Source organism: Lagenorhynchus albirostris, chromosome 1 (assembly GCF_949774975.1).
Source record: "Lagenorhynchus albirostris chromosome 1, mLagAlb1.1, whole genome shotgun sequence".
Taxonomy (NCBI): Eukaryota; Metazoa; Chordata; class Mammalia; order Artiodactyla; family Delphinidae; genus Lagenorhynchus; species Lagenorhynchus albirostris.
In genome coordinates this window covers 119,017,295-119,042,717 of record NC_083095.1, presented here as the reverse complement: position 1 = coordinate 119,042,717, position 25,423 = coordinate 119,017,295, and the positions used below count along the sequence as shown (strand labels likewise).

Sequence of the window (25,423 nt, the reverse complement as noted above, 5' to 3'; positions counted from 1 at the left end):
TCAGCTTACTCATTTCTCAGTGTGACCCTCTCCAGGATTGCTCCCCAGTCAATCAAGATCCTGCTTCTACATTTATGAGCATACTTCTCCCTTGAGGAAGGAAGGTACCTGCCATACTTTCTCCCTTTCTTCCTCTTCTTTCTTGCTCTTCTAATCCTTCTCCTCTTAGGTATTCATCAGCTTTAAATACTTTATCAGTTTAACTGCCCAAATCCTCTGAGAAACCCCAAGGAATACTGAAATGAAAAGTTTTTTTGTTTGTTTGTTTTTAAGGGAAGAAAGGGGGCAGGAAAGGAAGACCAGCCTCATTCTGTCTGAAATGCAAAGTTTAGTGTATCTGAGTCACCCAGGCTTACCCTCTTTCTCCCTTCACAGCTCTCACCTTATAACCCCACCTGACCCCTCCCACTTGGTATTTGATGGCTAGCCTTGTGGGCATGACTCTGTCGACTTAATCCAAAAGAAAAGTCTCTTCTCTGGTTCTTAGCACTGCCATTCTCTGAACTTTCCACAGTCATTTGCTCAAATGACTCAGTGAGAAATAAATGGTGTTTTAAAGAGTAAGGTGAAGCATCCATGAACAGGAAACTATATTCAATATCCTGTGATAAACCATAATGGAAAAGAATATTTAAATAAAGAATATATATATATATGTAAAACTGAGTCACTTTGCTGTACAGCAGAAATTAACACAACATCGTGAATCCACTGTACATCAATAAAAAACAAACAAAAAACAAAGCTGAGGCATCCGAAGAAGTGTAGTCCTTTTCCAAACGTTGGTCCCAGCCTCAGTGCTGTCGCTCCAAGAGCATGTGGAAAACCTCGTTGATTTGCCTTGCAACTGATGGCATTTCTCAGACGTCTTTAAGGATAGTGATTGTGTGTCCTTGAAGTGAGTTTGTTGTTGTTATTGTTTTGTTTGTTTTCTAAACAAGCCAGAGTAAAAGTAACTTGAATAAATGGGGACATAATCCTCCCAGTCAGAAATGAGGGAAAAATCACGAAATCGTGAGACTGGTTTCCTCATGTGAATAACCCACATCAGGAGGTGGCAGTAGAAGAGGAATCTGTAAAATGCCTGGGCATTGGCGCCGTGGCCAGCCAAAGGGGCTAACCTGAAGGAAAACGCTAATTTCAGAGCAGATCAGTCTCGCTCTTTTGTCATGCATACCTTGTGTCTTGACACTGCCTCCTTTCAGGATTGCCTTCTATGAGAACCCCCAAGTGGGAATCCTTCTGACACCCAAAGGAAGCAGAAAAATAACAAAAGGGATAAACGTGTGAGTTCTGGAATTAAACCACCTAAATTCAGATCCTGGCTTTACCCCCATGCAGGGGGGTGGGGGGGAAGGGGGTGGGGGGGTTCTGAGCTAGTGCCTCTCTCTCTAAGCCTCAGGTTCTTTGACCTAAAAACCAGGAAAATGATAGCAACTGCCTCGTGTTGCTCTTGTCAAGGTTACGTGATGAAATCCGTGTAAAGCACAAGGTGCCTAGCAAATAATAAGCTCTGTTTTTAACGATTCCTGGGATTGGTTTTAATCCAGTAGGTGAGACATATAGACAAAGAATGACTGCTGTGAAGAGGGAAGTTTGTCAGATTCACAGACTTAGAGAGTGAATTTGTGGTTACCAAGGGAGAAGGGTTGGGGGGGATAGATTGGGAGTTTGGGATTGACATGTACACACTGCTATATTTAAAATGGATAACCAACAAGGACCTACTGTATAGCACAAGGAACTCTGCTCAATATTATGTAACAACTTAAATGGGAAAAGAATTGGAAAAAGAATAGATACATGCATATGTATAACTGAATCACTTTGCTGTACACCTGAAACTAATACAACATTGTTAATCAACTATACTCCACTATAAAATAAAAATTTTTAAAAAGAGAAGTTGGTTGTAACATAGGTCCCTTGAAACAGGAGGCACAGCATGCCACACAGAGGACCACAGTGGAAAGCACCAGGGTCAGTCAGGAGGCAGATGCAATGAGGGGGAAACATCGGAGGAGGTGGCTGGATGTTAGGGCTCTGGATCGGTTGGTCTGCATGTAAAAGGTGTGCTCCCAGGCAAGTTGTTTGCTATTTCTAGGAATTAGGTAGTCCTGGGAAGCATAATCTCTCCTGGGTCATTTGCTCCTGGGTTATCAAGACCTCAAGATGTCAAAGCATTAAAAATACAGAATAAAAAGATATGATTAATACAGACACTCGTTAAGATCTCTCTTATCATCATCATCATTATCATTATCGTTATGCCCTCCCAGAATTCTCTTGTAGCCGAGCAAACTAGTGGTTGTATATAGCGTCTGTGCTAACATCCTGGAATTTCATTAGTGGTGGTTTGATGTTAACTTGAGTTTAGTATGTGAAAACTAAAGAGTAGCCTTTTTTTTTTCCTTTGATAATGATCCAAGCATTATTCAAGAGCTGTGTCTAGGGGCTTCCCTGGTGGCGCAGTGGTTGAGAGTCCGCCTGCTGATGCAGGGGACACGGGTTGGTGCCCCGGTCCGGGAAGATCCCACATGCCACGGAGCAGCTGGGCCCGTGAGCCATGGCCGCTGAGCCTGCGCGTCCGGAGCCTGTGCTCTGCAACGGGAGAGGCCACAACAGTGAGAGGCCCGCGTATCGCAAAAAAAAAAAAAAAGAGCTGTGTCTAGTCCTGGATTTCAGATTTTTTAAGAAAGTGGAGAAACTGGAAAGGATCCTAAGAAGAAATACTAAAGGTACAAAAGAACCTAGAAAGAAAGGTGACAGATGCTGTGATTCGGTCTACAGACAAGGTACTGGGAGATAACTTGGCAGCCTGCAAGTACTGGTTCCATTTAAAGAAAAAAGAGAGACTGTGTAGACATTCTCCATATTCGACAATTATAGAACGAAATGGAGCAGGCTCATTCAGCCTCAGTTAAAGGAAAAGAAAAATTCAGCGTCAGCTAAAGGAAAAGCAAATAATTCCTGATCCTAGGCACCTGCAGTGACAGCAAACATGGAGGGTCTGAAGGTGGTGGAGTCTCAAGAAGGTAATAAACACCTTTCAGCCTTGACAGAGATTATGTGTCTCCGACTCAACTGAATACCTAGACAGGTGACCTCTTGGTGTCTCTTTCTAAGGATTATCTGCCTCTGTTACCATTTATATTTTCTTGAATTCTCTCCACTAAGCCCCAAAGAAAGCTTTACTTCTCACTTTCTTGTCAACAGAGAAAAAAAAAAAAAAACCCACAGCTTTTTAGATATTTTGAGAAGAGAGAGATTGCCTCACAGAAGAGGCCAGACTTGATATCAGGGAGGTTTGAAGTACAATAGAGAGACAGTCTGAGACCCTGGGCCCCCAGCCTTGCCCATGTTGGTCAGTGAGCAGCCTGGCAGAGAGGTGGTAAGAGGTCAGTGCCTGTCCCTCCCATCCTAAGTTGGTTTCCAAAAGGAAAGAACTGGGAACTGAGGTCATATCCATCGTAACCGTGACTTAATCCACCAAGTCCCCAGCCATCACAGAAGAAAGCAGATGTACTGAATAGTTCTTCCTGAGTAGCTCACATACCTTTCTACCCACATACTGTAGAAAAATCAGAAAGCACAGATGAACAGAAAGAAAATTAAGATCACTCATGCCCCCACCAACCAGTGCCAGCTGTTCTTTTCACTCGAGGGCATAATTCTCCAAAGTTTCTTCCATGTTCAATATATGGATTTTCCCTACAGAATTGGATTATGTTGTTTAGTTCTTGAGCTGTTTTTTTTATTCAGAAGTATATTTATAATAACCTTTTTATGTCAATAATTGTATTTCTAAAACACCGTTTTTAAAGGTTGCTGAATGTATAGATATCCAGTATGACTCTTCCAATTCACTACTGTTGGACATTTAGCATCTTTCTAATTTTTTTTTTCCCTTACCGATAGTGCTGTGATGAACAGCCATGTAGGTAAATCTCTGTACCATTCTTAACATTCCTTTAAAATATATTCCTTAAAGGGTAATTACTGGTTCAATGGATAGGCATGTTTTTAAGGAGTTTGATAGAACTGCCAAGTTGGCCTGCAGAAAAATCTTCTGGTGAGAGAGTGCTCTTATCAGTTTGCCCAGCACTCTGTCACTCTGTTAGTTCTTCAGGATTTTACCTTACCTTCTCCACCAGCGTCCCCTTGGTTGGGATCATCTGTCTTTGCCATTAAAGATTTGAAGGTGACTCTACTCTTGTGTACCTTCCATGGCTCTGCTTCATAGAAATGACTCTGGTTACCTTCTTTTTTTTTTTTCAGAGTACATCCCTAGTTTGGAAAACCACTGAGAGATAAGTAAACAATCAAAAGATAACCAGAAACAAACCCCCCATATGTTTGGAAATTAAGAACTGTGCTTGTATAGATAAACAACAATATCCTACTGTATAGAAGAGGGAACTATATATATATATATATATATATATAAACGCACACACACATATACATATATATGTAACTGAATCACTTTGCTGTACACCAGAAACTAATAGAACATTGTAAATCAACTATACTTCAACTTTTAAAAATGTGCTTCTCAAGAACATATGGATTAAAGAAGAAAGCTGTTGAAAACTAGAGCATATTTCAGGTTGAATAATCATGAAAATACTACATAGCAGAACTTGTGGGTTGCTACCAAAACGTAACTAAAAGGAACCCTTGCAGCTTTAAGAAAAGAAACAGCAGTGAAAATTAATGAGCTACTAAGAATTCAGCTCAAGAAATTAGCAAAAATGAATGAATCAATGAGTGAATGAATTCGTGAAATCCTTGAGGTCAGTACTCCTTACGCATCTTAGTACAGGTCCTTATTTCCAAAACAGTGCTTAATAAGTGGAACTTGATGAACATCAGATTGGATTTGTTCAATCTTCAAGGCCATGATTCTAAACACATGGTATTTCCAAACTGTCAAGGGTAGAGTATTCCCAGTCTGATTGATCTGCCAAGATAATCCTTCCAAGTGTCACTTAACTTCTTGGGGCAGTAGATTCTGACTTGAGGAATGGAAGACGCCTAAAAGATGGTGGATTTACGTGGTCTGGTTGAGATGAGCACAGTGTACCAGGATTGCAGCCACCTGGGTTATGGTGAGGCTGCATCTTCTTATATCTGGACACCCCAGAAGGGTGTTTTGTGTGTATTCTACTAAAAATGTTTTGGAGATAAAGGTTAAAGGTAAGTGACTTGGTACCGTTTCATTAAGCACACAGCTTTTGATCATCAGAGACCAAGAAGAGGGCCCAACCCTGTGCCTTCTACACAGGCAGCTGTCTGCTGCAGTTAAAGAGAGCTTTGCATGTGTAAGGGACACAGGATTGGGCTCTGGGGATCAATTTGACTCGAGGAAAAAGAAGTGACTTTAATTTCATTAATGGTCTCCAGGATGATTGTGCTACCAGTTTAATTCTCCATTAAATGTGCATGCTGCGTGGCGCTCCGTTTCTTGCCTTTAGTATCATTCAGCTCCAGCTGACACTAACCTGTTTTCTATTTCATAACTGAATCACAGGGCTTTTTCAGGAGAAGTCAGCAAAGCAATGCCACCTACTCGTGTCCTCGTCAGAAGAACTGTCTGATTGATCGAACCAGTAGAAACCGCTGCCAACACTGTCGATTACAGAAATGCCTTGCCGTGGGGATGTCTCGAGATGGTGAGCACCCGCAGCCTGCGTTGTACAGTAGCACGGGGTTGTGAAAGTGCCCTCGGAAGCCTGGACCCAGATCTGCCAGAATATGTCCCCTCCACCCCTCCCTCCTCTGGCGGCTTTGTGGGTGTCACAGCAGTTACTTCTCCTCCATAAACCATTCCAGTCAGTTCACTGGCTGATGGGGGGCTGGGGGGCGGGAGTGGCATGGAGGAGAGTTGTCTGTGTGGTCAGAACACCTTCAGATTTTTGACGTTTAAAACAGGGGTCCCTTGGGCTTCCCTGGTGGCGCAGTGGTTGAGAGTCCGCCTGCCGATGCAGGGGACACGGGTTCGTGCCCCGGTCCGGAAGGATCCCACATGCCGCGGAGCGGCTGGGCCCGTGAGCCATGGCCGCTGAGCCTGCGCGTCTGGAGCCTGTGCTCCGCAACGGGAGAGGCCGCAACAGTGAGAGGCCCCTGTACCGCAAAAAAAAAAAAAAAAAAACGGGTCCCCAACCCCCAGGCCATGGACCATTACCAGTTAGGAACTGGGCCGCACAGCAGGAGGTGAGCGGCAGGCCAGCAAGCTAGTGAAGCTTTATCTGCCGCTCCCTCATCGCTCGTATTCCCGCCTGATCTCCCCCTCCCCCATCCGTGGAAAAATTTTCTTCTATGAAACCAGTCCCTGGTGCCAGAAAGGTTAGGGAACACTACTGGTTTAAAACATTACATGTAGATGAATTGATGGCAGTTAAGTGTAACCTGAGGGTCTTAAAAAGGATACCTTCTAGAAGCATTTTTTCCCACAGAAAACACAAGCCAGAGCTAATTGTTACATGTCTTACACTAGTAAGGTTATTGGCAGTTGGGATGAATTAGCTTTTATGCTAACTGGATCCAAAGTCAAACATTTGTACATACAGTATGTGTGAAAATAGTGCAAAGCATGCCCAAGTGACAAATGTTCTTTTCATTAAGAGAAGCTATTCTAAGAACTAGGGACCATCTACCATTCATTTGCAAAACAGTTCAGGATCTTCCTGGAAGACTGTCTTAAGTGCACGGAATAATCAACACCAGATTTCAAGACTATTCTTATATAAGGAAGTTGGGCAGTTAGTGTAGTGGATACATTTTAAGGACTTTTGCAAATATACTGGCTGGCTGGTTCTCTTGAGAGATCTCTTTGAAGGAAACATCTCTTCCAGTGGAGTTTCAGCCTGTGGAAAAATAACTTCAGACTGCTGGGCAGGCATTCTGAAGGTCTCCTTTCCCCATAATCAGACGTTCTTGGGGCCTGTGGACCCACCCAGGCACAAGTTGTACACAGGGTGACCTCTTAGAATTTGTAGGACCAAAGTGAAGTTTTGGGGATTGGAAGATGCAATTCACAGAACTTACACTGTATTCTCAGAAATCCTGTGATATGCAGCTCTGCAGATTTCATCTTCCAATGGCACTAAACTCACAAAATTAGGTATATCTCATGAATCTGTAAGTTAAAAATCACAAGTTGTGTGTGTATTTTCTCAAGACCCAATCCAGGGACTTCCCTGGCAGTCCTGTGGTTAGGGCTCTGGGCTTCCACTGCCGGGGGCGTGGGTTCGATCCCTGGTCAGGGAACAAAGATCCCACAAGACGCACAGCACAGCCAAAAACAAAAAAAAAACCTGATCCATTCATTTCCCTTATGGGATAGTATGATCACTGTTGTTAATATTAAGAAAAGAGTTAAAACGCAATTCAGAGTCATAGCAGAACAAGTTTCCCCTATGGGTATTAATCCCCTTGGGGGTTCCAGAGTATTCTTCTCAAAAAAAATTAAGTACCTTCAGTATGCCTTGTGGAGATTTCTCGTATAAGTGACAGCACACTTTGTTGTGGACTTGGAGTGAATCTGGGGACTTATACAATTATAGGCCTGAAATTCAGAGCCTACATCAGCCTGACTGCTATCTAACCAGCCCCACCCAAGTTTGTCACCTGAGTTGTGGAAACTGGAAATTGACCAGAATCCAGCTCACTTGTTTCCTCTGTGCAAAATGAAAGCACATCCTCCTTGGCAGGAAAAAGATCCGCCAGCTGGCCTGGACAGTGGGCCCTGATTCCCAACTTCACTTCCATCTTTCCTGCCTCCTGCCCCAAGACTCATAGAATTATGTTGATGGTCAGATGGGTGAATTCATCCACCTGGTCAGATATCAATTTAACCATAATCGATTAGGAGGTTTTAATCCCTCCAGCAGCAGCTTTATCTACACATACAGAGTCAGGCTGAGAAATAAATGGGTTAGTGGGGGGTTCAGACCAGGAAATCATAGGATTTTTTTCCTCAATTATCTGGGTGTTTTAGGAGAAATCATTTGGGATTCTAAATGAACTGGTAAATTACTCCAGTCACTGTTCCACTTTAAATATAGGGACACATCTCACGGAGAAGGGCTGCACACACAAATTCTCCCGATGGGGATCTTCCACAGAGTCTGCCCTTTCCAAAATTCTGATATTCTTTTTACTTGAGGCTGAATGAGTACAGCAGAAAGTGTCCTTTAAAGATGGGTCCAAGGCATGGAAGCAACCTAAGTGTCCATCGACAGATGAATGGATGTGGCACATATATGCAATGGAATATTACTCAGCCATTAAAAGAAACGAAATTGTTATTTGTAGTGAGGTGGATGGACCTAGAGTCTCTCATACAGAGTGAAGTAAGTCAGAAAGAGAAAAACAAATACCGTATGCTAACACATATATATGGAATCTAAAAAAAAAAAAAAAAGGTTCTGAAGAACCTAGGGGCAGGACAGGAATAAAGACACAGACATAGAGAATGGACTTGAGGACACGGGGAGGGGGAAGGGTAAGCTGGGACGAAGTGAGAGTGGCATGGACATATATACACTACCAAATGTAAAATAGATAGCTAGTGGGAAGCAGCTGCATAGCACAGGGAGATCAGCTCAGTGCTTTGTGACCACCTAGAGGGGTGGGGTAGGGATGGTGGGAAGGAGATGCAAGAGGGAGGAGACATGGGGATATATGTATACATATAGCTGATTTACTTTGTGATACAGCAGAAACTAACACACCATTGTAAAGCAATTATACTCCAATAAAGATGTTAAAAGAATAATAATAATTTTAAAAAGACAGGTCCAAGGGTCTCACAGGGACCTCAAGACCCAGGAGCAACAGAGGGCACAGACTCAAGAGATGTAATTCATGGAATTGCAAATGCTTCGTCCAGTCTTTTGAGCTTTCTCAAGGAAGCCCCAGATTTGGCTGTTTGATCAGGAAGAAACTCATGTGAGCATACGGATTAGTGAAATGAGTGCAAGTTGAGGTTTGAGCGCTTGTGCCCCAATAACACCTCCGTGAGTCTGTCTGTCCCTGCGCTCTGGTCTGAACACTGGGAAAAGAAACATCTAGACCATCTACCTGGGTAGAGAGGGAACAAGCCCATTAAGTCGCATTTCAGTAGCTCCTACTGAGCCTGGAGTTGTGTGACAGCACAAAAACGTAGGTGGTCATTGCTCTGGGTCTCTTGTACCAGCCCTGGGTCTGTTTCTGAAACGCAACTCCTCTGGGATGTGTCTTTGCTGTTTGGGATGTGGAACAAGCCTTTGTGAGGTGGGACCATTTATTTTCACCTCAGGATCACATCCTTATTTTGTGGTTGTGTAGTTTTTGATGGAATTGTCTGCAACTTCAAAGGAACTCCTAAAGCATGCTGGAGAGTATCATGGAGAAAAGCGTGTTGTATATGGTGTGCCTTGGCTTTTTTCTTCCAGCTGTAAAATTTGGCCGCATGTCGAAAAAGCAACGAGACAGCTTGTACGCAGAAGTACAGAAACACCGGATGCAGCAGCAGCAGCGAGACCACCAACAGCAGCCTGGAGAGGCCGAGCCGCTGACTCCCACCTACAGCATCTCGGCCAACGGGCTTACGGAGCTTCACGACGACCTCAGCAGCTACATTGACGGGCACACCCCCGAGGGCAGCAAGGCAGACTCTGCCGTCAGCAGCTTCTACCTGGACATACAGCCTTCCCCGGACCAGTCAGGTCTTGATATCAACGGAATCAAACCAGAACCAATATGTGACTACACACCAGCATCAGGCTTCTTTCCCTACTGCTCTTTCACCAATGGAGAGACGTCCCCAACTGTGTCCATGGCAGAACTAGGTAATGGCTTCCGTGTTTCCATTGGGATGGACTACTTGTGCCATTTGAAGGAAATGGGATTTGTCTGACTTTCCTTTAATGAGTTATGTTATTAAAATGATGCATCTAGAAGGGCGAGTCACCTTTACCATTTGGACCACTTCATAATTCCAACCTGCCCCCTTGGTTTTGACTGTCCACTGTTTCCCATCATATATCCAAGAAACTCAGTGACCTCTCAGCATCAGAGCTGAGACAATATGAACGTAAAGCAATCTTTAAATTCCACAGAAAACTGTAAGTTCAGGGAATGGCCCCATTAACTCCACTGATTTAGTTATGTTCTAAGTATTGCTTTATACCAAAAGTTATAAAAATAGCAACCCACAGACTTAACCTGGCACATAGACATGGGTTTTTGACCAGTGCAGAGCTTTACAATTTTTGAATTGGTTGCTAAAATTTTAAACCTGGACAATTCCACCTGAAAGTTCAGATTTTCAGTTTCTTGTGGAAGGGAAAAAAAACATGATCTAGTTACACTGGACCAGCATTTGGGAATGGCAACAACCAACTGGTACCACTTAGGGCCTAACGCCTTGAAATGGGCCCATCCCACTCTCGGCATTTATATCACTTCCCAGTCCCCGTATGCATCTAAGTTTTGCAACTCTGACACATTCTATAATCGTTAAAGGGAAATTGGCTTCTTTATTTGCCAAAATGTTTTGGTGATGGATATTAATGCAAAACTGATGTATGTCATAGAAGACTCACCATGCCAAAAAAAACCCCACAAAAACCTGTCATTTCCTTATTCCTGTGACATTGGTGCTTCTTGGGAGATGTGACCTAGAAATGTTAACACAGACAATGGAAAACTTTTCATTTCAAGGAAGTTGTGTTATAACATCCTCTGTTATATTTAATCGATTTTTAAGTACAACACTATTATTAGAGAAACTTTGATAAGGACCTTTACTGTTTGAGAATTTGATCTACTCCTCCCCATGGTTCCTCACACAAGGTTATAATCCTTTGGGATATTTCAATTAGTTGCTATGAAGATGACTAAGTTAAGACGAAGAGAGAAGGAAGACTTCACATGGAAAAGAACCAGCAGGTTCTGACTTGAGCACAGACATCCTTAGTTCACAGAAATAACGGTTGTGTTCTTTAGACGGTTTCTCCACCTCTGTACCCCATAAAACATTTTTAAAGTGAAATTTATATTTCCAGTAAAATCTTTCTCCAAATAGAACAAATTGAATGTTCTTTACGGTTTTTACACAAGCACCTCTTTATGGGTCTAAATTTAAATCCTCAGGAGCAGGGACATTTTAAGCCTGGTCTTTAACCACTGAACAGCATTAAAGGTGTATCACAGCTCTTTTGATTAACAGAGAAACCTCTGAACTAGAAGCCAAGCTGAGCCAGAGCTAGGCTTGATTTTTTTTTTTTTTTTTTTCTTGAACTAGAACAAAAACCTTCCGTTTTTGTCGTGAGATCTTGGTTGACTGAGCCTTAAGCAGAGCTGTAATGAAAGTAAAATTTTCAGAAATGAATAAGGATTTGATTGAAAACTGACATGATACAGTGAAAAATGACCTAGCTCGCTTTAGGTTTGCTTCTACTTTATCATAAATACTAGTGAATCTATGCCATTTGCTTGTCGAATGTTCAACCCAGAAATAAACTCACACTGCTTGGCCTAAGTGTGTCCCTTGAACATGGCACTTGGGCTTAATGTGCACTGATACCTGAGTGGAGCCAGAAGTCAGCCGATTTCCCCAGCCCCTCCTTCACCCGCAAATCCCTTTCCTCTTCTACAGCTGTCACCTCCCAGTGAGTCTGAGAGCCCTGTTCCCTCATCCATTCTCCATGTTCTCCTAAACTACGGATTTTTCACACGTAATTGTGGCATTTTTTTCCACGATGAATAAAACTAACTCATCGCTAGGATTTGCCCCAAACCCAAAACTAAACAAGAATTTCGTTGAAAGGGATATAATGGAGCTCTGATTTTCTGTCCCACTTAGAGGTGCAAAATAGTTTGAGGAGCTAAGAGTAGCGTAAAAGCAGCCAGAGACCTTGCTGCTACTTCTTCAAAGCTCTCTGAAGTTCCCTGACATTTCCTTGGGGGCTTAAGTCCGACTCTTTCTTTAACTAACTTGACTTCATTTTAGGCTAAATTTTATCATCAGATTTGAAACAAATGAAACCATTTGTGCAATTGGAAAATAAATTGTAAATTAACATATCCTAAGCTCAGTCCTATCTTTCAACAATAGTACCTACTAATCCATTACTGTTAGTGGAAATACATCTGCATTCCTGGCTATGAAATTTTGCCCTTGATGTACACTTAGTACCTGAATTATACATTCCAGATAAACTACCTAGGTTCCTTTTTTAAAAAAAGCTAACTGGGGAATTCCCTGGCGGTCCAGCGTTAGGACTCAGTGCTTTCACTGCCATGGGCCCAGGTTCCATCCCTGGTCGGGGAACTAAGATCCCGCAAGCCGAGCTGCACAGCCAAAAGGAATAAAAAATAAAAAAGCTAACTGCACTTATGACTATAATTAATAACTAAAGCCTTGTACATAAGAGATAACAGATATGTTGGGCAAAGCATGAGACAAGAAGTCAGCTTCTCTGGGTTGTGGTCCTAGCTTTGCCGTAGGTTGTACAACCTAGTATAAGTCATGTTACCTCTGCAACCTGCAGTCTCCCTACCCATGGACTATAAAGATTCAGAGCATAGACTCTGGAGCCAAATTGTGTATGTTTGAATCACTGCCCACTTGCCAGCTGTGACACCTTGAAAAGTCACTTAACCTCACTGTGGCTTGGTTTTTTCATCTGTAAAATGGAGATAATACTAGTATCTTCCCCCTAGACTTGTCGTGAAGATTAAGAAAAAATATTTGTATATATACACAGTATATATATATATATATATATATATATATATATAATATATATATATATATAAAATGTATATATATAGATGTAGGTAGGTAGATTATATTAGTCTGTTATATGAGTCTATGTTATATAGAGTTTACATAGTAAACTCTACCCAAGTGTTAACTTTTATCATCATTGTTAATGTTATTATCTACAAAGTGATGAGAGTTTGGCCCAGATGATACCTAAAGTTCCGTACCACTGTGAAAATCTGTGACTTTCTCAGAAGACAGGATTTTCCATCTGAAGTATCTAGACCTTGGCTGTCCTGATGAAGCCATCATAGTTGAGGAGGTGAACTGATTTGCCTGTCACAAAGTGAGTTACCCAACTGAGCTCAGACCAGAAACCAGGTCTCCTAACTCCTAGTTCCAAGGTATTTCACTATTCCAGACTGTTTGTCTGAGAGACCACACTAACTTCCTAGCTTTTACTCAGTCTGACCATATTCTCCTTTGCTGAAATGGAGACTTAAAAACAGCACAGTGTCTAAAATCTTACACTTGCCAAATCAAGTATGAATTTTGATCAAAGGCAGCTAGTGAGAATGCAGCCACTGCCCTCTACTGGTCATTGGACATTGCATCATTTGTTGTTGCTTCTAAAAGCTGGACTCAAATAGGTAGGGATGGGTGGGGACAATTTTTAGGATGAAGTGAAACAAGAAGATGCTGACCATATTAACTGGAAACAGAGCATGATCTGGAAGAGAATACTGTGAGCTTCTTCCCTTCCTAGGATTCTCCCAGCTTCCCTGTGAACACTTTGCCTTCATCATTTCTTTCATATTTACAAAAATTGAATTTACTATGTACACACTTATTGTCTTGTTTCTGATTCCCCATTATTTTGTCTTTATTCCCCTCTTCTCTTCACACACATCACTGATTCTAAGACATAGACATAATTTCTTTCTCAGTTTCTGTCTCCTTTAATTTTTTTTCTTTTGTTTATGTTTTATTTTTTATGATATTTACTTATGTTGTTTTCATGTCTGTGTGTTGCCAAGTAGAGCTGTTAAGGTTTATTGTGCTTCAGTGTTTCAGAATCTCTGAGGAGGTTCTAGTCTCGAGCTTTGTTTAGGTGAACCTGCTCTGTTTTCACACAAACAAATCTGATTCTGTTTGACGTAAGCAGTAACAAATTTCCAAACAGACACTCTTACTAGTGTTGCTAAGTTTGCCCTCAGCACCACTGTTTTAAATAACTTTCCTATTATATATTCAAGACCCTGGGAGGGGCATCACTTTGGGGTATGGTTTTGTATTCTTGGAGTCTTGTCAGTTCTTCTTTTAAAATACTTCTTGAGTTGTCCTTCCCTTCCATAACAATTATTAGCAACCTATTTCAAGCTCTTAGTCCCTTACATCTAGATTTCAGCAGCCTTCTAATTGATCCTCCTGCCTCCAGTCCACCAATGACAAAACTGCTTGTTCTGTTTCCCCAAATACAGTGTTCAGCATGTCAGCTCCCTCTTGAGACTCCTGCTGACTCCTTTTGTTAATCAAGTCCATACTCTCAGTCTCAACATTCAAGATCCTTCAGGATGTGGACTCTTCTCTACCCATATTTCTGTTTTGACACCATCACTTTATCACATCTTCCTGTCTCCTGTAGATGCCACATCCATTCTTTCATCTACCATCCCTTGAACATGGAACTGGTCCACTGCCTCACACACTGGCCTCTGCCTACCAAATCCTCCCCTTCCTTCAGGGGCCAATCCAAATGTTCCTCTTCTGTCAAGAAGCATCCCCTAACCCCCCTCATCTCTCTGACAGCACCTATTATGTTTTTATTTTTCTTTCTCTTCTAGTAGAATTCAACTTCATGCTTTATTGTCTAGTGTCTTGAATTGTCCTTTCAGCATGTATATACATGTTCACCAGGTTATAAGTCCCTAGAGAAACTTATTTGCCATCTATTTCTTTTAATATCTTCAAATTTGGTACACTTCAGGATAATAAGAACAAATGTTTATGTAGCAGATGCTATGTTATCCTCTCTATTCTAAGTGCTCAACTCACTTAATTTTCACAGATGCCCTATGATAAATAGGAAATTAGGTACTATTTTCCTCATTTTACAAATAAAGAAACCTAAGCGCAGAGAGGTTAAGTAACTTACCCAAGATCACACAGCTACTAAGTAGCAGAGCTGAGATTCAAACCCAAGCAGTCTGGGTCCAGAGTCCATCTCATCTCTTAACCACCACACTATATATACATATATATATATATATATATATGTGTATATATATATATGTATATATAGTGACATAGTAGGCTTCAGTAATGCTTGTTCTGCCATTTTTGCAGGAAAAACAAAAGAAATACGTAGTTGTTGTCCCCCAAAAAATACCATTTTCTAATTTTTCAAGAGTAATCCTCCACCAATGGATATGGCAGATCTGTCTTCATAAAAACACCAAGTACAGGTCGTGTCAGTCATTTTTCACACTTCTCTAGGTCAATATTTTCAACTCCAACATTCACTCCCAGACGCTGGTGTAAAGGCACAGAGAAGGTCAGGTCAGGAGGGTCTTTGAAGATGCCAAGCCTTACTGCTAAATGTTGGCTTTGCCTGTCCTTTATCCTCATGTCCCCAAATATAGAATAGTTCCAAATTGCTTACTTAAATATGTCGAGATCATTAAAACTGGTTCAACCATGTTGCTTTATACTTGTTACTTTTTAAATCAAATATTAAGTAGGGAAAACCCTGAAGAACTTGGCTTTTCATGTTGTGATCTCCTGTTTTCTCCTTAGAACACCTTGCACAGAATATATCTAAATCACATCTGGAAACTTGCCAATACTTGAGAGAAGAGCTCCAGCAGATAACGTGGCAGACCTTTCTGCAGGAGGAGATTGAGAATTACCAAAACAAGGTAGACTGAAGAATTTTACCTAAGATTGAGGCAATGTTGGGAAGGGTGTTTGTGCAGGAGGTTTGAATACAAACAGACCAAAGAATGAATGTTTTTCATCAGATAGCAGATTTCTATTTAAAAATCTTTTTTCCAGAGCTGATCACGTTCTTGGGGCTTTATCACCTTATTGAGACGTCAGTGTGCGAAATTTCAGAAATAGCACACGGATTCTATTGTTCCTATAACTATACACATATGTCCTATCATTTGTCAACAGGGAGCTAGATTAAGGAGCTTCCAAAAGGCTCAAAGAATTGGGATTTTTCCCGATACCACAATGGAAGATTTCACGGTCCAGAAGTTGATATAAAATAATCTCAGCCTCATGGTTCCGAAGTTAAAAAGGAGTTGTTTAGAGAATATGTGTAAAAAAAAGTTTGGAAGCTATGATTCTAATTCCAGTCTGAATCTAGCAACATGAGGCTGACAAGTAGTACTGCCAGTTACCTTTTTCTATAAAACAGTCTGATCAACAAATTACCTAAATGGGAGGGCAGGGCTGGAGAAGGAGGACTTTTAATTTTCCATTCTGCCTTTAGTAAAAGAAAATGCTGTGATTTTTTCCCAATAATCATAGAAATTCAGGCTTAGGAAGTACCGTAGAGATTATCAAGGTTAATCCTCCCCTTCATTTTACATATGAGGAAACGACCATCCCTTGGCACATGGCTGAGAGTGAAAACATCAGGACTAGACCATGAGTCCTGGTTCCTAATTCAGTGTTTCTTCCATCCTGTTGTATTGGTAGAAACAGTCTTAAACTAAGATTGGGGAAATAAGTGAGCAACAAGATGGATCCAGGTTAGCCTGTAACTAAATTGGAGAGTGGGTATATAAAAGGAATTAAACAGGACAGGTTGGGGGAATAGCAGCGCATCACCTTGTTTACCTTTGAGATAGCAGGTAGCACCAGCCGCCAAAATTACAAAGGGAAGCAAGAAAGCAGTAAACAGCAGCAAGGCGTGTGAAATGGGATTCAGAGTCAGAAATGCTGGGATTTGAATCCCATCTCCAATACCTCTTAGCTGTGAAACCTCTGTGAGCATTTGTGTCCATTTATGGGAAATGGAAAAACATTCTTGTGAAAATGAAATGAGACAAGGATGTCATAAAGCACCCAGCTCATAGCAGGTGCACAGTAAATATAACTGACTCCCCTTTTCTTCCCTTCCCCCAGTAAAGTGGTGTGAAATTCCCCAAGGCAAAATAATTGCTTACAAGGAGATTCTACTTTGCTGCTCTCCATGGCCCAGGGTTAAATCAGTGGCATGAGTTGCTTTCTTGACTCCCGTTGTCATCTTCTGCTGCATGTATGCTCATAACATCTTCCCCCTGTCCCTTTGCCACCAAAATGGTAAGAGAGGAATTGGAGGAGACCAGGAAGAACTTGGAAGCAGTCATTATAACGGGAGTAACTGGCCAACTGATTATTTTTAAATCCTCTAGCTTTTTTGGATCCATTTCCAAAGAAGGATTTTACACGATAGGAACAGTTAAAACAACTGTGTCAAGGGTATGGGTAATGGGGATGTTAATGTGTTTCCCTCTTCAACAGCAGCGGGAGGTAATGTGGCAGTTGTGTGCCATCAAAATTACAGAAGCTATACAGTATGTGGTGGAGTTTGCCAAACGCATTGATGGATTTATGGAACTGTGTCAAAACGATCAAATTGTGCTTCTCAAAGCAGGTATGTGCTTTGCAAGTGAATTTTGAGATCTCTGACTAACCTGCTTTCACCGGCTTATTAAAGAAATGCTTGGTAAGGAAGGTGTCGAGAACAGTTTTTCTCCAAATGATAATAGCTCAGTTTCTCTTAGCAGAAACTGAGAGGTTTTTTTTTTTTTTTTTTTTAAGGTTTTTGAGCTATTTGTAGGAAACATTCCCTCCATTTTGCTTCTCCTCTGGGTGAAAAGATTAATTTGAAAGACACCTGCATTCCACAGTTTTAACCATCACCCGTGTTTTGTTTCTGTGCCTCAGGTCCTCAGGAGGTTTTGGTAAGCTGTTAGGAAGAAGGCTGTTTGTGGAACTCAGAGAGACATCCCTGGGTTTTTGTTTGTTTTAATAACAGGAGTCCATGTTTTTCTCGCAACTCTGAGATTCTGTATTATTGCAGGACAGAGAAGTGCCCAAGAAGTAATTCTCTTCGGTAATACAGGCCTTAGCTTTGGCACAAGTCTTTAATTACTCTAATGAACTCTGCTCTTTTAAATAGAGAGCTAAGGTGACTGAGAGCCTGCTAGTTAAGCCCAGCCCCATTGACTCAGAAAGGGGTCTCTGTGGTCAAAATCAACTCACCAAGACAATAACCCACCCCGTTTCTGCCTTTGCTCAGGTTCTCTGGAGGTGGTATTTATCAGAATGTGCCGTGCCTTTGACTCTCAGAACAATACCGTGTACTTTGATGGGAAATATGCTAGCCCCGACGTCTTCAAATCCTTAGGTAAGGAAATCTCTGGGTGCTTTGTCTTCAAATCGGGACTAGGGGAAAAGATGGGAGTTGGGTGAAAGCTCTTCTTGAACAAAATGGAGATTGGTTTTTTGGACACAAGAGTTAAAGGATTTTATACCTATGTTACTTTACAGTTAATCACCGTAGAAAATATACACAGCTCAAATGCTTTTTGTCTATGTTACACGTAAGGGTCTAGAGTTTCATTTTATCTAATTGATAATCGAAGAAATTTATGTTCTATATCCTTCCAGTTCCCTTCCAGATTTTAAGAACCAGGTTTGCAGGGGATATATTATTCAGTAAACTAGAGGATGTGATTTGCTACATAAAATCAAGCAAGGAGCTAAAAGTCTGCCCTTCCATACCCGTTAAATAGCAACCGTTAATGAGATATCAAAGAAAGAAAGTATAGCTAAGTGAAACTGTGACATATACTTTAAAAGTAAATTATTTAAGATTTCTGTAATTTAAAGTAAGACAAAGTCATTAAGAAGAATGGGACGGTATCCAAGATATGTTGTTAAGTGATTTTAAAAACAATTAAATGACGGAAGTTATGTATACTTGAGAAGAGCCCGTTGACACTTTTATTTATTTATTTATTTATTTTTGGCTGCGTTGGGTCTTCGTTGCTGCGCTCAGGCTTTCTCTAGTTGCGAGGAGCAGGGGCTACTCTTCCTTACGATGCGCGGGCTTCTCATGGCAGTGGCTTCTCTTGTGGCAGAGCACAGGCTCTAGGCGCGCAGGCTTCAGTAGTTGTGGCACGCAGCTCAATAGTTGCGGCACGCGGGCTCAGTAGTTGCGGCATGCAGGCTCGAGGGCGCAGGCTCAGTAGTTGTGATGCATGGGCTTAGTTGCTCCATGGCATGTGGGATCTTCCCAGACTAGGGCTCAAACCCATGTCCCCTGCATTGGGGGGGACCACTTAACCACTACGCCACCAGGGAAGTCCCTAGCCTGTTGACATTTAACTATATGTACATAATATGGAAATCTGAAAGAACAGACCCCAACTTAACCAGCTTTGTGGGGGTGGGTTTTTATTTTATGGGACTTTCACATTCTGTGTTTTCAGTTCTGTAATAGTTACAATAGGGACTTCCCTGGCGGTCCAGTTGTGAAGACTCTGTGCTTCCAGTGCAGGGGGCATGGGTTCAATCCCTGGTCAGGGAAGTAAGATCCCACATGCCATGTGACACGGCCAAAAACAAAAAAAATTATAATGGTTTTACCACCATAATGTGTCACTTGTTTTCATTTTTAAGCGTGTTGTACATAGAATAGAGTAGAAAACAAAAAAATGAGTGACGTTAACATTTCAGTTAGATTATAGCTGTTAGACTCTGTTGGTTAAGAGTGTGGGCTCTGAAGTCAGGTAGCTGGCTTTGAATCTCAGGCTGTCACTTCCTACTTGTGGAATCTTCAGCACATTCCTTTTCTTTCCAAGTCCATTTCCTTGCCTTTAAAATGGGGATAGTAACAATAATACCTCCCTCATAAGGCTGTTGTGAAATAGTAGAATCCCCAAAGAATCCTCTCAGAGCAGCACCTATCACAGTAATCACACAACAGAAGTTCACTCTCATTACTGCAGATGATGATGATGGTGGCGATGTTGGTGGTAATGGTGATGGTGGCTAAACTGATTTTTCTTTTAACATTTGAAAGTATTAAACTATAGAAATGTTACTACTATTCCCTCTGATCTTCAATTGCTAGATCCCTCTTCACCTTCTTCCATATTTTTCTCCTAGGGTAATAACCAAACTCCTAACCTGTCTTTAATTTTGGCAGGTTGTGAAGACTTTATTAGCTTTGTATTTGAATTTGGAAAGAGTTTATGTTCTATGCACCTGACTGAAGATGAAATTGCATTGTTTTCTGCATTTGTCCTGATGTCAGCAGGTAAGATAACCAAATACAATGGTTTTTAAATTGTCCAGGTAAAGAATTTCTACAAGTACGTAACTTACAATGGCTATAGACTATTCAGAGGGACTGCCACCCTTATTAAGTCTAATTTTAAGTTTTTCAGACAACAATCCCCTGCTACACACATACATATACATGTATGCTTCTAAGAAGACCTCATGCCATTCTGATAAAATCTTAAGAAATGAGAATTGAATAAAATCCCGTCTACAGTTAACCTCCTGCTACCAAGAGAAATGCTGTGGTAGAGTAGGTGTGCCCTTTTCAACACCAATCTCCAAGATAACATGGTTTTTAAAACATTCTGCTTTTTAAAGAAAATCCATTTGGATGTCATCCACAAGCCTATCTGAATTCAATGTATGTTTTCAACCAGTACTGCCTCTTGGTGATAATCACTTTTGCAAATTTGCTGTCTTCGTTTTGGAATTCTTAAACATAAAGACTTTATCCTAAATTAACAATCCTAATTCATTTGGCACTCTCTTGACAATTTCAGTTGCCTTGGACTATAAGGCAATTTTCATATTTGCCAGAAAGACTTAGCAGGATTGATATGAGTATGTCATTCAGAAACATAACTATTAGAAAGGCTTAAGGGCCATGGTGGTTTCATTTGCACTCGTCCGAGCATGGCCTTAGATTTAAATGGCTGACTTTTTGGAAAGGGAGGATCCTTCCTTCTTTCAAGTGTCAGTAAAGATGGAAAGGCTTAACACTCTGTTTTGTAACTGTCCTAGATCAGTTTTTCACTCCTTTAGGAGCAAATTTTGAAAGAGGGGTGAAAGTGGCCTGTTAGTCCCTGACTCTGCAGTGTGGTGTAATAATCTGTATCTAGGGGTCAGGAGGAGTTGGGGTGTTCTGACACCATGTTGGAAGAATACTCAGGAGTATGGTTTTTCATATTTAGATCGCTCATGGCTGCAGGAAAAGGTCAAAATTGAAAAGCTGCAACAGAAAATTCAGCTAGCTCTTCAACACGTCCTACAGAAGAATCACCGAGAAGATGGAATACTAACAAAGGTGAGAGCCAAAGGTTTCCAACTGACAAGGCTGAATTATCCCTTGCCCAGATCACGCCAGCCACGTTCATAAGTCATGCCACCAGACCCCAAAAGTATCAGTAAGCAATGGCCTACTGAGAAGAGAGAAGTATCCTCATTTCAAAAAATTATCTTGGGCCAATATTCAGGTTAAATTCTATTTATTATCATTGGTTATAAAGTGTCCTGGAATAATAGGGCAATGATAGAGTTTTTTTAAAGCATTAATTCATTCTGAAAAATCCTCCACCTATCCCATCAAAGATGGACAGAAGGCAGAGTTAATGTTCTGCCGTGATATAAACTAGAGAATTTAGAATTTAAATCTTTGATTTTAGAAAGACGAAGTTATGAAGGACTAAAACAATAGAATTAATCTATTCTAATATTAGTTCTAGTTCCATTAAAGTCATTAGTAATCAACAGTAAATGACTTTTGTATTTTCTTCATCAATTTCTCATTACTACCCTGTATTCAAAGCATAGGGTTTCATTTTTGCTAATTACTGTCTTAATAAAAATATAATTAGGATGTCAATTTAAAATATGATAATGTCCTTCAGTGATAGTGCTAGTAGTATGTATTTGGTCTTAGAAAAATCAGCCCTATTCTTTCTTGGATTATTTTGTGTGTTCTATTGTTCCAGAAGATGATTTGAAAGGTTTGGATTTTTCTTCCTGTCCGTTTTCTTTCTTTTCTCCTGATAGCTAGGTTAGGTCAGAAAGGGGAAGCTGGGGGGTTAAATGCGGTTTTGTTTTTTATTTTGCCCCTGTTAAATGAGACACTGAGGCAGGATTGGGAAAGAGAAGGAAAAAGAACTTTTCTCCATCTTCTTGCCCCAGTGCAAGGGTACCATTAGGGTCTTTGATTATAGAGAGCACCTAACACCTGGCCAAGATCGATGCTCTGGTGAAAATGTTTCTTAGGATTATTCTGGGTGGAGATAATAAATATTTTGTGCTGTTCAGTGCTTTAGAGTTTAAAAAGCATTTTTGCAAGTCATGTTATTATACTCAACAGGTAAATAGTCAATGCTGAGACTTCCACCAGGCCTGCTAACTATTTTTTTTGTTTGTTTTCCAGTCAGGGCCTTTTGCTCAGACCCAGAATTGCTTTGTTCTAGGCAGAGCTCTTTCTCCAGAAGAAACCTGTTGTCACTGGAGTCGACTAGTACTCATTTTGCATAAAATATGTAGGGGATGCCATCATCTCTAGTTGCAGTGACCTCACCTACCGGTGGCTGTCCCCTTGCCCACTTCTCTATTACCACATGTCTTCCTTTTCCCCAGTGCTAGAGGGCAGGGTTCAGGATGGTAGAGCAAAAAGCATGTTTGAATAGGAGGAGGAGGTGAGACACTTGGGTTCTTTTGCTTATGAACATGTTTTGGGGTTATAAATTATTTGTCTTCAAAATCATATTTAATGTATACCTGGTATTCTGTGATATGACTATATCATCATTTATTTTTACCCCTCCTCTATTACTAGACGTTTAAGTTGCTTCAAGTGTGTCTCACCGTTGTAAACAATGTTGAAGATGATCCAGATGCCCTGATTTTTGATTCTCACGTCTCTTCTCTCCTGACCCTATGTCCTTTCTTCCACTTACAGTTAATATGCAAGGTGTCTACATTAAGAGCCTTATGTGGACGACATACAGAAAAGCTAATGGCGTTTAAAGCAATATACCCAGACATTGTGCGACTTCATTTTCCTCCATTATACAAGGAATTGTTCACTTCAGAATTTGAGCCAGCAATGCAGATTGATGGGTAAATGTATCACCTAAGCACTTCTAGAATGTCTGAAGTCCAAACAATGAAAAACAAACAAACAAATTAACCGAGACACTTTATATGGCCCTGCACAGACCTGGAGCGCCAACACACTGCACATCCTTTGGTGATCGGGGTCAGGCAAAGGAGGGGAAACAATGAAAACAAATAAAAGTTGAACTTGTTTTTCTCATGCATATGATTTCCATTATGCCTACAGATATGGACCCTTTTTCTGTCTCGACTTCTTGATCATTGACCTCTGTTTACAACAGAAGGCGGGTACTAAAGTCAGAGGATGTCCTTTTTTTGTAGCTCACTGCCCACAGACTTTCTACATCTGTCGGTAACAACAGAGAGTCCAGCACTAATCGGTGACTGGTGTGCATAGCGGAGGTTGCGGCATTACTTTGCACAACTTGCTCTTTGTCTCATGAAGGAAGTTTTTATTTTTTCACCGATTATTGCCAGTCAGCAGGATGGCACGAAAAGGGTCCATAGCACTAGCAACAATAGCATTATAATATATTACAGGGTAAATGGGCATGAAGACTATATATAGCTAAAAGAGATATTGTTTATATATTGTTTTAATTAATATAAAATGTAGTTACTGGTGTAGCTTTTCCTGTTGAATTGATAAGGCACTTTCATTTTGCACCTTTTTTCTTTAAATTAAATGCTAGCGTGTTCACTGTCGTGTCGCATGTGCACCAGAAACACAAGTTTAACTGAGAAGGCTTGGAAGGTACGTCGGGAGGTATTTATGCTGCTGTTTACACAATTACTTTTAAAAGACTGGCTGGTCATATCTAGAAATCACGCTGTTGGATTAATTTTTTTTTTTTTTTACACATGAATTTGGAATTAGAAACAGAACTCTCCCTAAATTGTACTTTGCTTTTGGGTCAGTTTAAGGATAGATGTGTTTATGCTTCATACAAAGTTGAGTGATTGATTGATTGGTGCTGTGGACTTACACCCTCGCGCACAGTATTTTTTAAAAGCTTTTGAAAATGCCACCTCATTGAGGCAGGGGAAGGGAGGCTCATTTTGCACAGCTGCGTAGTTATATAGACTCAGCCTCAACTTGGAGTTCTTATGCTTTAAGAACAGATCAGTAACCAGAATATTTATCAGAATCTAGCTTTTATTAGAAGAAGGACCCAAAGATTATATCTGGAGCAAATGCACACTCCCCATGTGAAAACATGAAGCATTTACTTTGTGAATGTTTATGTTCTTGGTATAATCTAGGAACCCTGAGAGTTTATCTCAGAGTGAATGGTTTCTAGACTAACTGCCTCTAGATGGTGTCATTCTAGAACACTGTTCTCCATATTTCATAGTCAATGGATAGGAGGGCAAAGGAGGCGTGCGATGTTGAACCAGTTTCTCTTATTTAAGTATTAAATATTTTAAGCCTTTAAAGTTAAGTCGATGCAAGCTGCAAACATTTACTTTTGTATTTATCTTCACTAGAAAACTGTGGACTGTAATTTATTTTATTAAATCTTTAGAAGATTGTTTGGCTTTTGTGTTCAGGTGAGAAATATTGAGTTGTTTTTGTTTAATTTTGTGGCTTTTTTTTTTTAAATAATTCCCAGTGGGGGAAGGGAGAAGGAACAGTCTGTTAGACAAGTGTGCATATTTTAAAATAGGTGACCTTTGGGGATGTAGGCATTTAGATGATGATTTTAGTCACACTCGGAGTGGGATTCAAACTTCTGGTCTGCCATCGAAGACCATGTTTGTACAGAAAAGAGAACATTTCCCATAGTGTAAAGGTGGGAGTTTCCAAGCAGCCCGGTTACAGCGAAGAAAGCATCTCCCCTACCACCAGGGTCCCTCCCAAATCTTCTGCAGGAATTTGGCTCCTGCTGTCGTGCTGGGTCATCAAGCACGAGTTTCCCAGAGCCCTCCGCTCTGTTTTTAACTCCACTGGCTTTCTGAATTGTTTCCTGAGGGACTTGGAAACGGGGAAGGAATTATTCACACCGAAGTGTGTATGAAGCCTAAATGACATCTAAAAAATTGTTTTTTCAAAAATATAGTAAGGGTTTCAACCATAAACAGAAGACGAGAGTAATATTTACTTAAATTTCTTACAAGCATATAAAACTTTATGGGACTTTATATAGAGAGGTAACTATCAGCATATAGTATTTATATTTGGGCAAGAAGGGTTAAATCAAATTTTTTATTTAAATAAGCATAGTTCCTTGAAAGATCAATAGTATTTATACTCTGAAAAGAGTACCAAGCTTAGTTCGGTTATTTATTTATCCATTTTTTTTTCCTGTTGTTTCTCCTTTGGGGGGAAATGGTGTGTTTTTATTTTGGTTTTGGTTTGTTTTTTCTTTTTTTTTGTCATTCTGATTCACTAAATTTGGGGATGGTTTTATTAAAGTCTATTAACTTCTTTTTAACCAAAGCTTTCTGAATATGACCAGCCTCAGGTGCTAGCGCATTAAAGAGCAACTAAACCTAATTCCAGTG

At 40.7% G+C, this 25,423-nt stretch overlaps 1 protein-coding gene across 2 annotated transcripts in view; it reads left to right on the top strand.

The window, feature by feature from the left end:
- The window catches only part of RORA (RAR related orphan receptor A), a 94,219-nt gene extending 69,790 nt beyond the window's left edge, over nt 1–24,429 (top strand). For both annotated transcript variants that reach the window (XM_060151168.1, XM_060151166.1), the window contains exons 3-10: nt 5,534–5,675; nt 9,441–9,836; nt 15,554–15,675; nt 17,273–17,405; nt 18,054–18,161; nt 19,968–20,078; nt 21,016–21,128; nt 22,761–24,429. In XM_060151168.1, the coding sequence (XP_060007151.1) occupies nt 5,534–5,675; nt 9,441–9,836; nt 15,554–15,675; nt 17,273–17,405; nt 18,054–18,161; nt 19,968–20,078; nt 21,016–21,128; nt 22,761–22,925 (1,290 nt within the window). In that variant the 3' untranslated portion in view covers nt 22,926–24,429. The remainder of the gene's footprint in view (nt 1–5,533; nt 5,676–9,440; nt 9,837–15,553; nt 15,676–17,272; nt 17,406–18,053; nt 18,162–19,967; nt 20,079–21,015; nt 21,129–22,760) is intronic.
- The last annotated feature ends 994 nt before the right edge of the window (nt 24,430–25,423 follow it).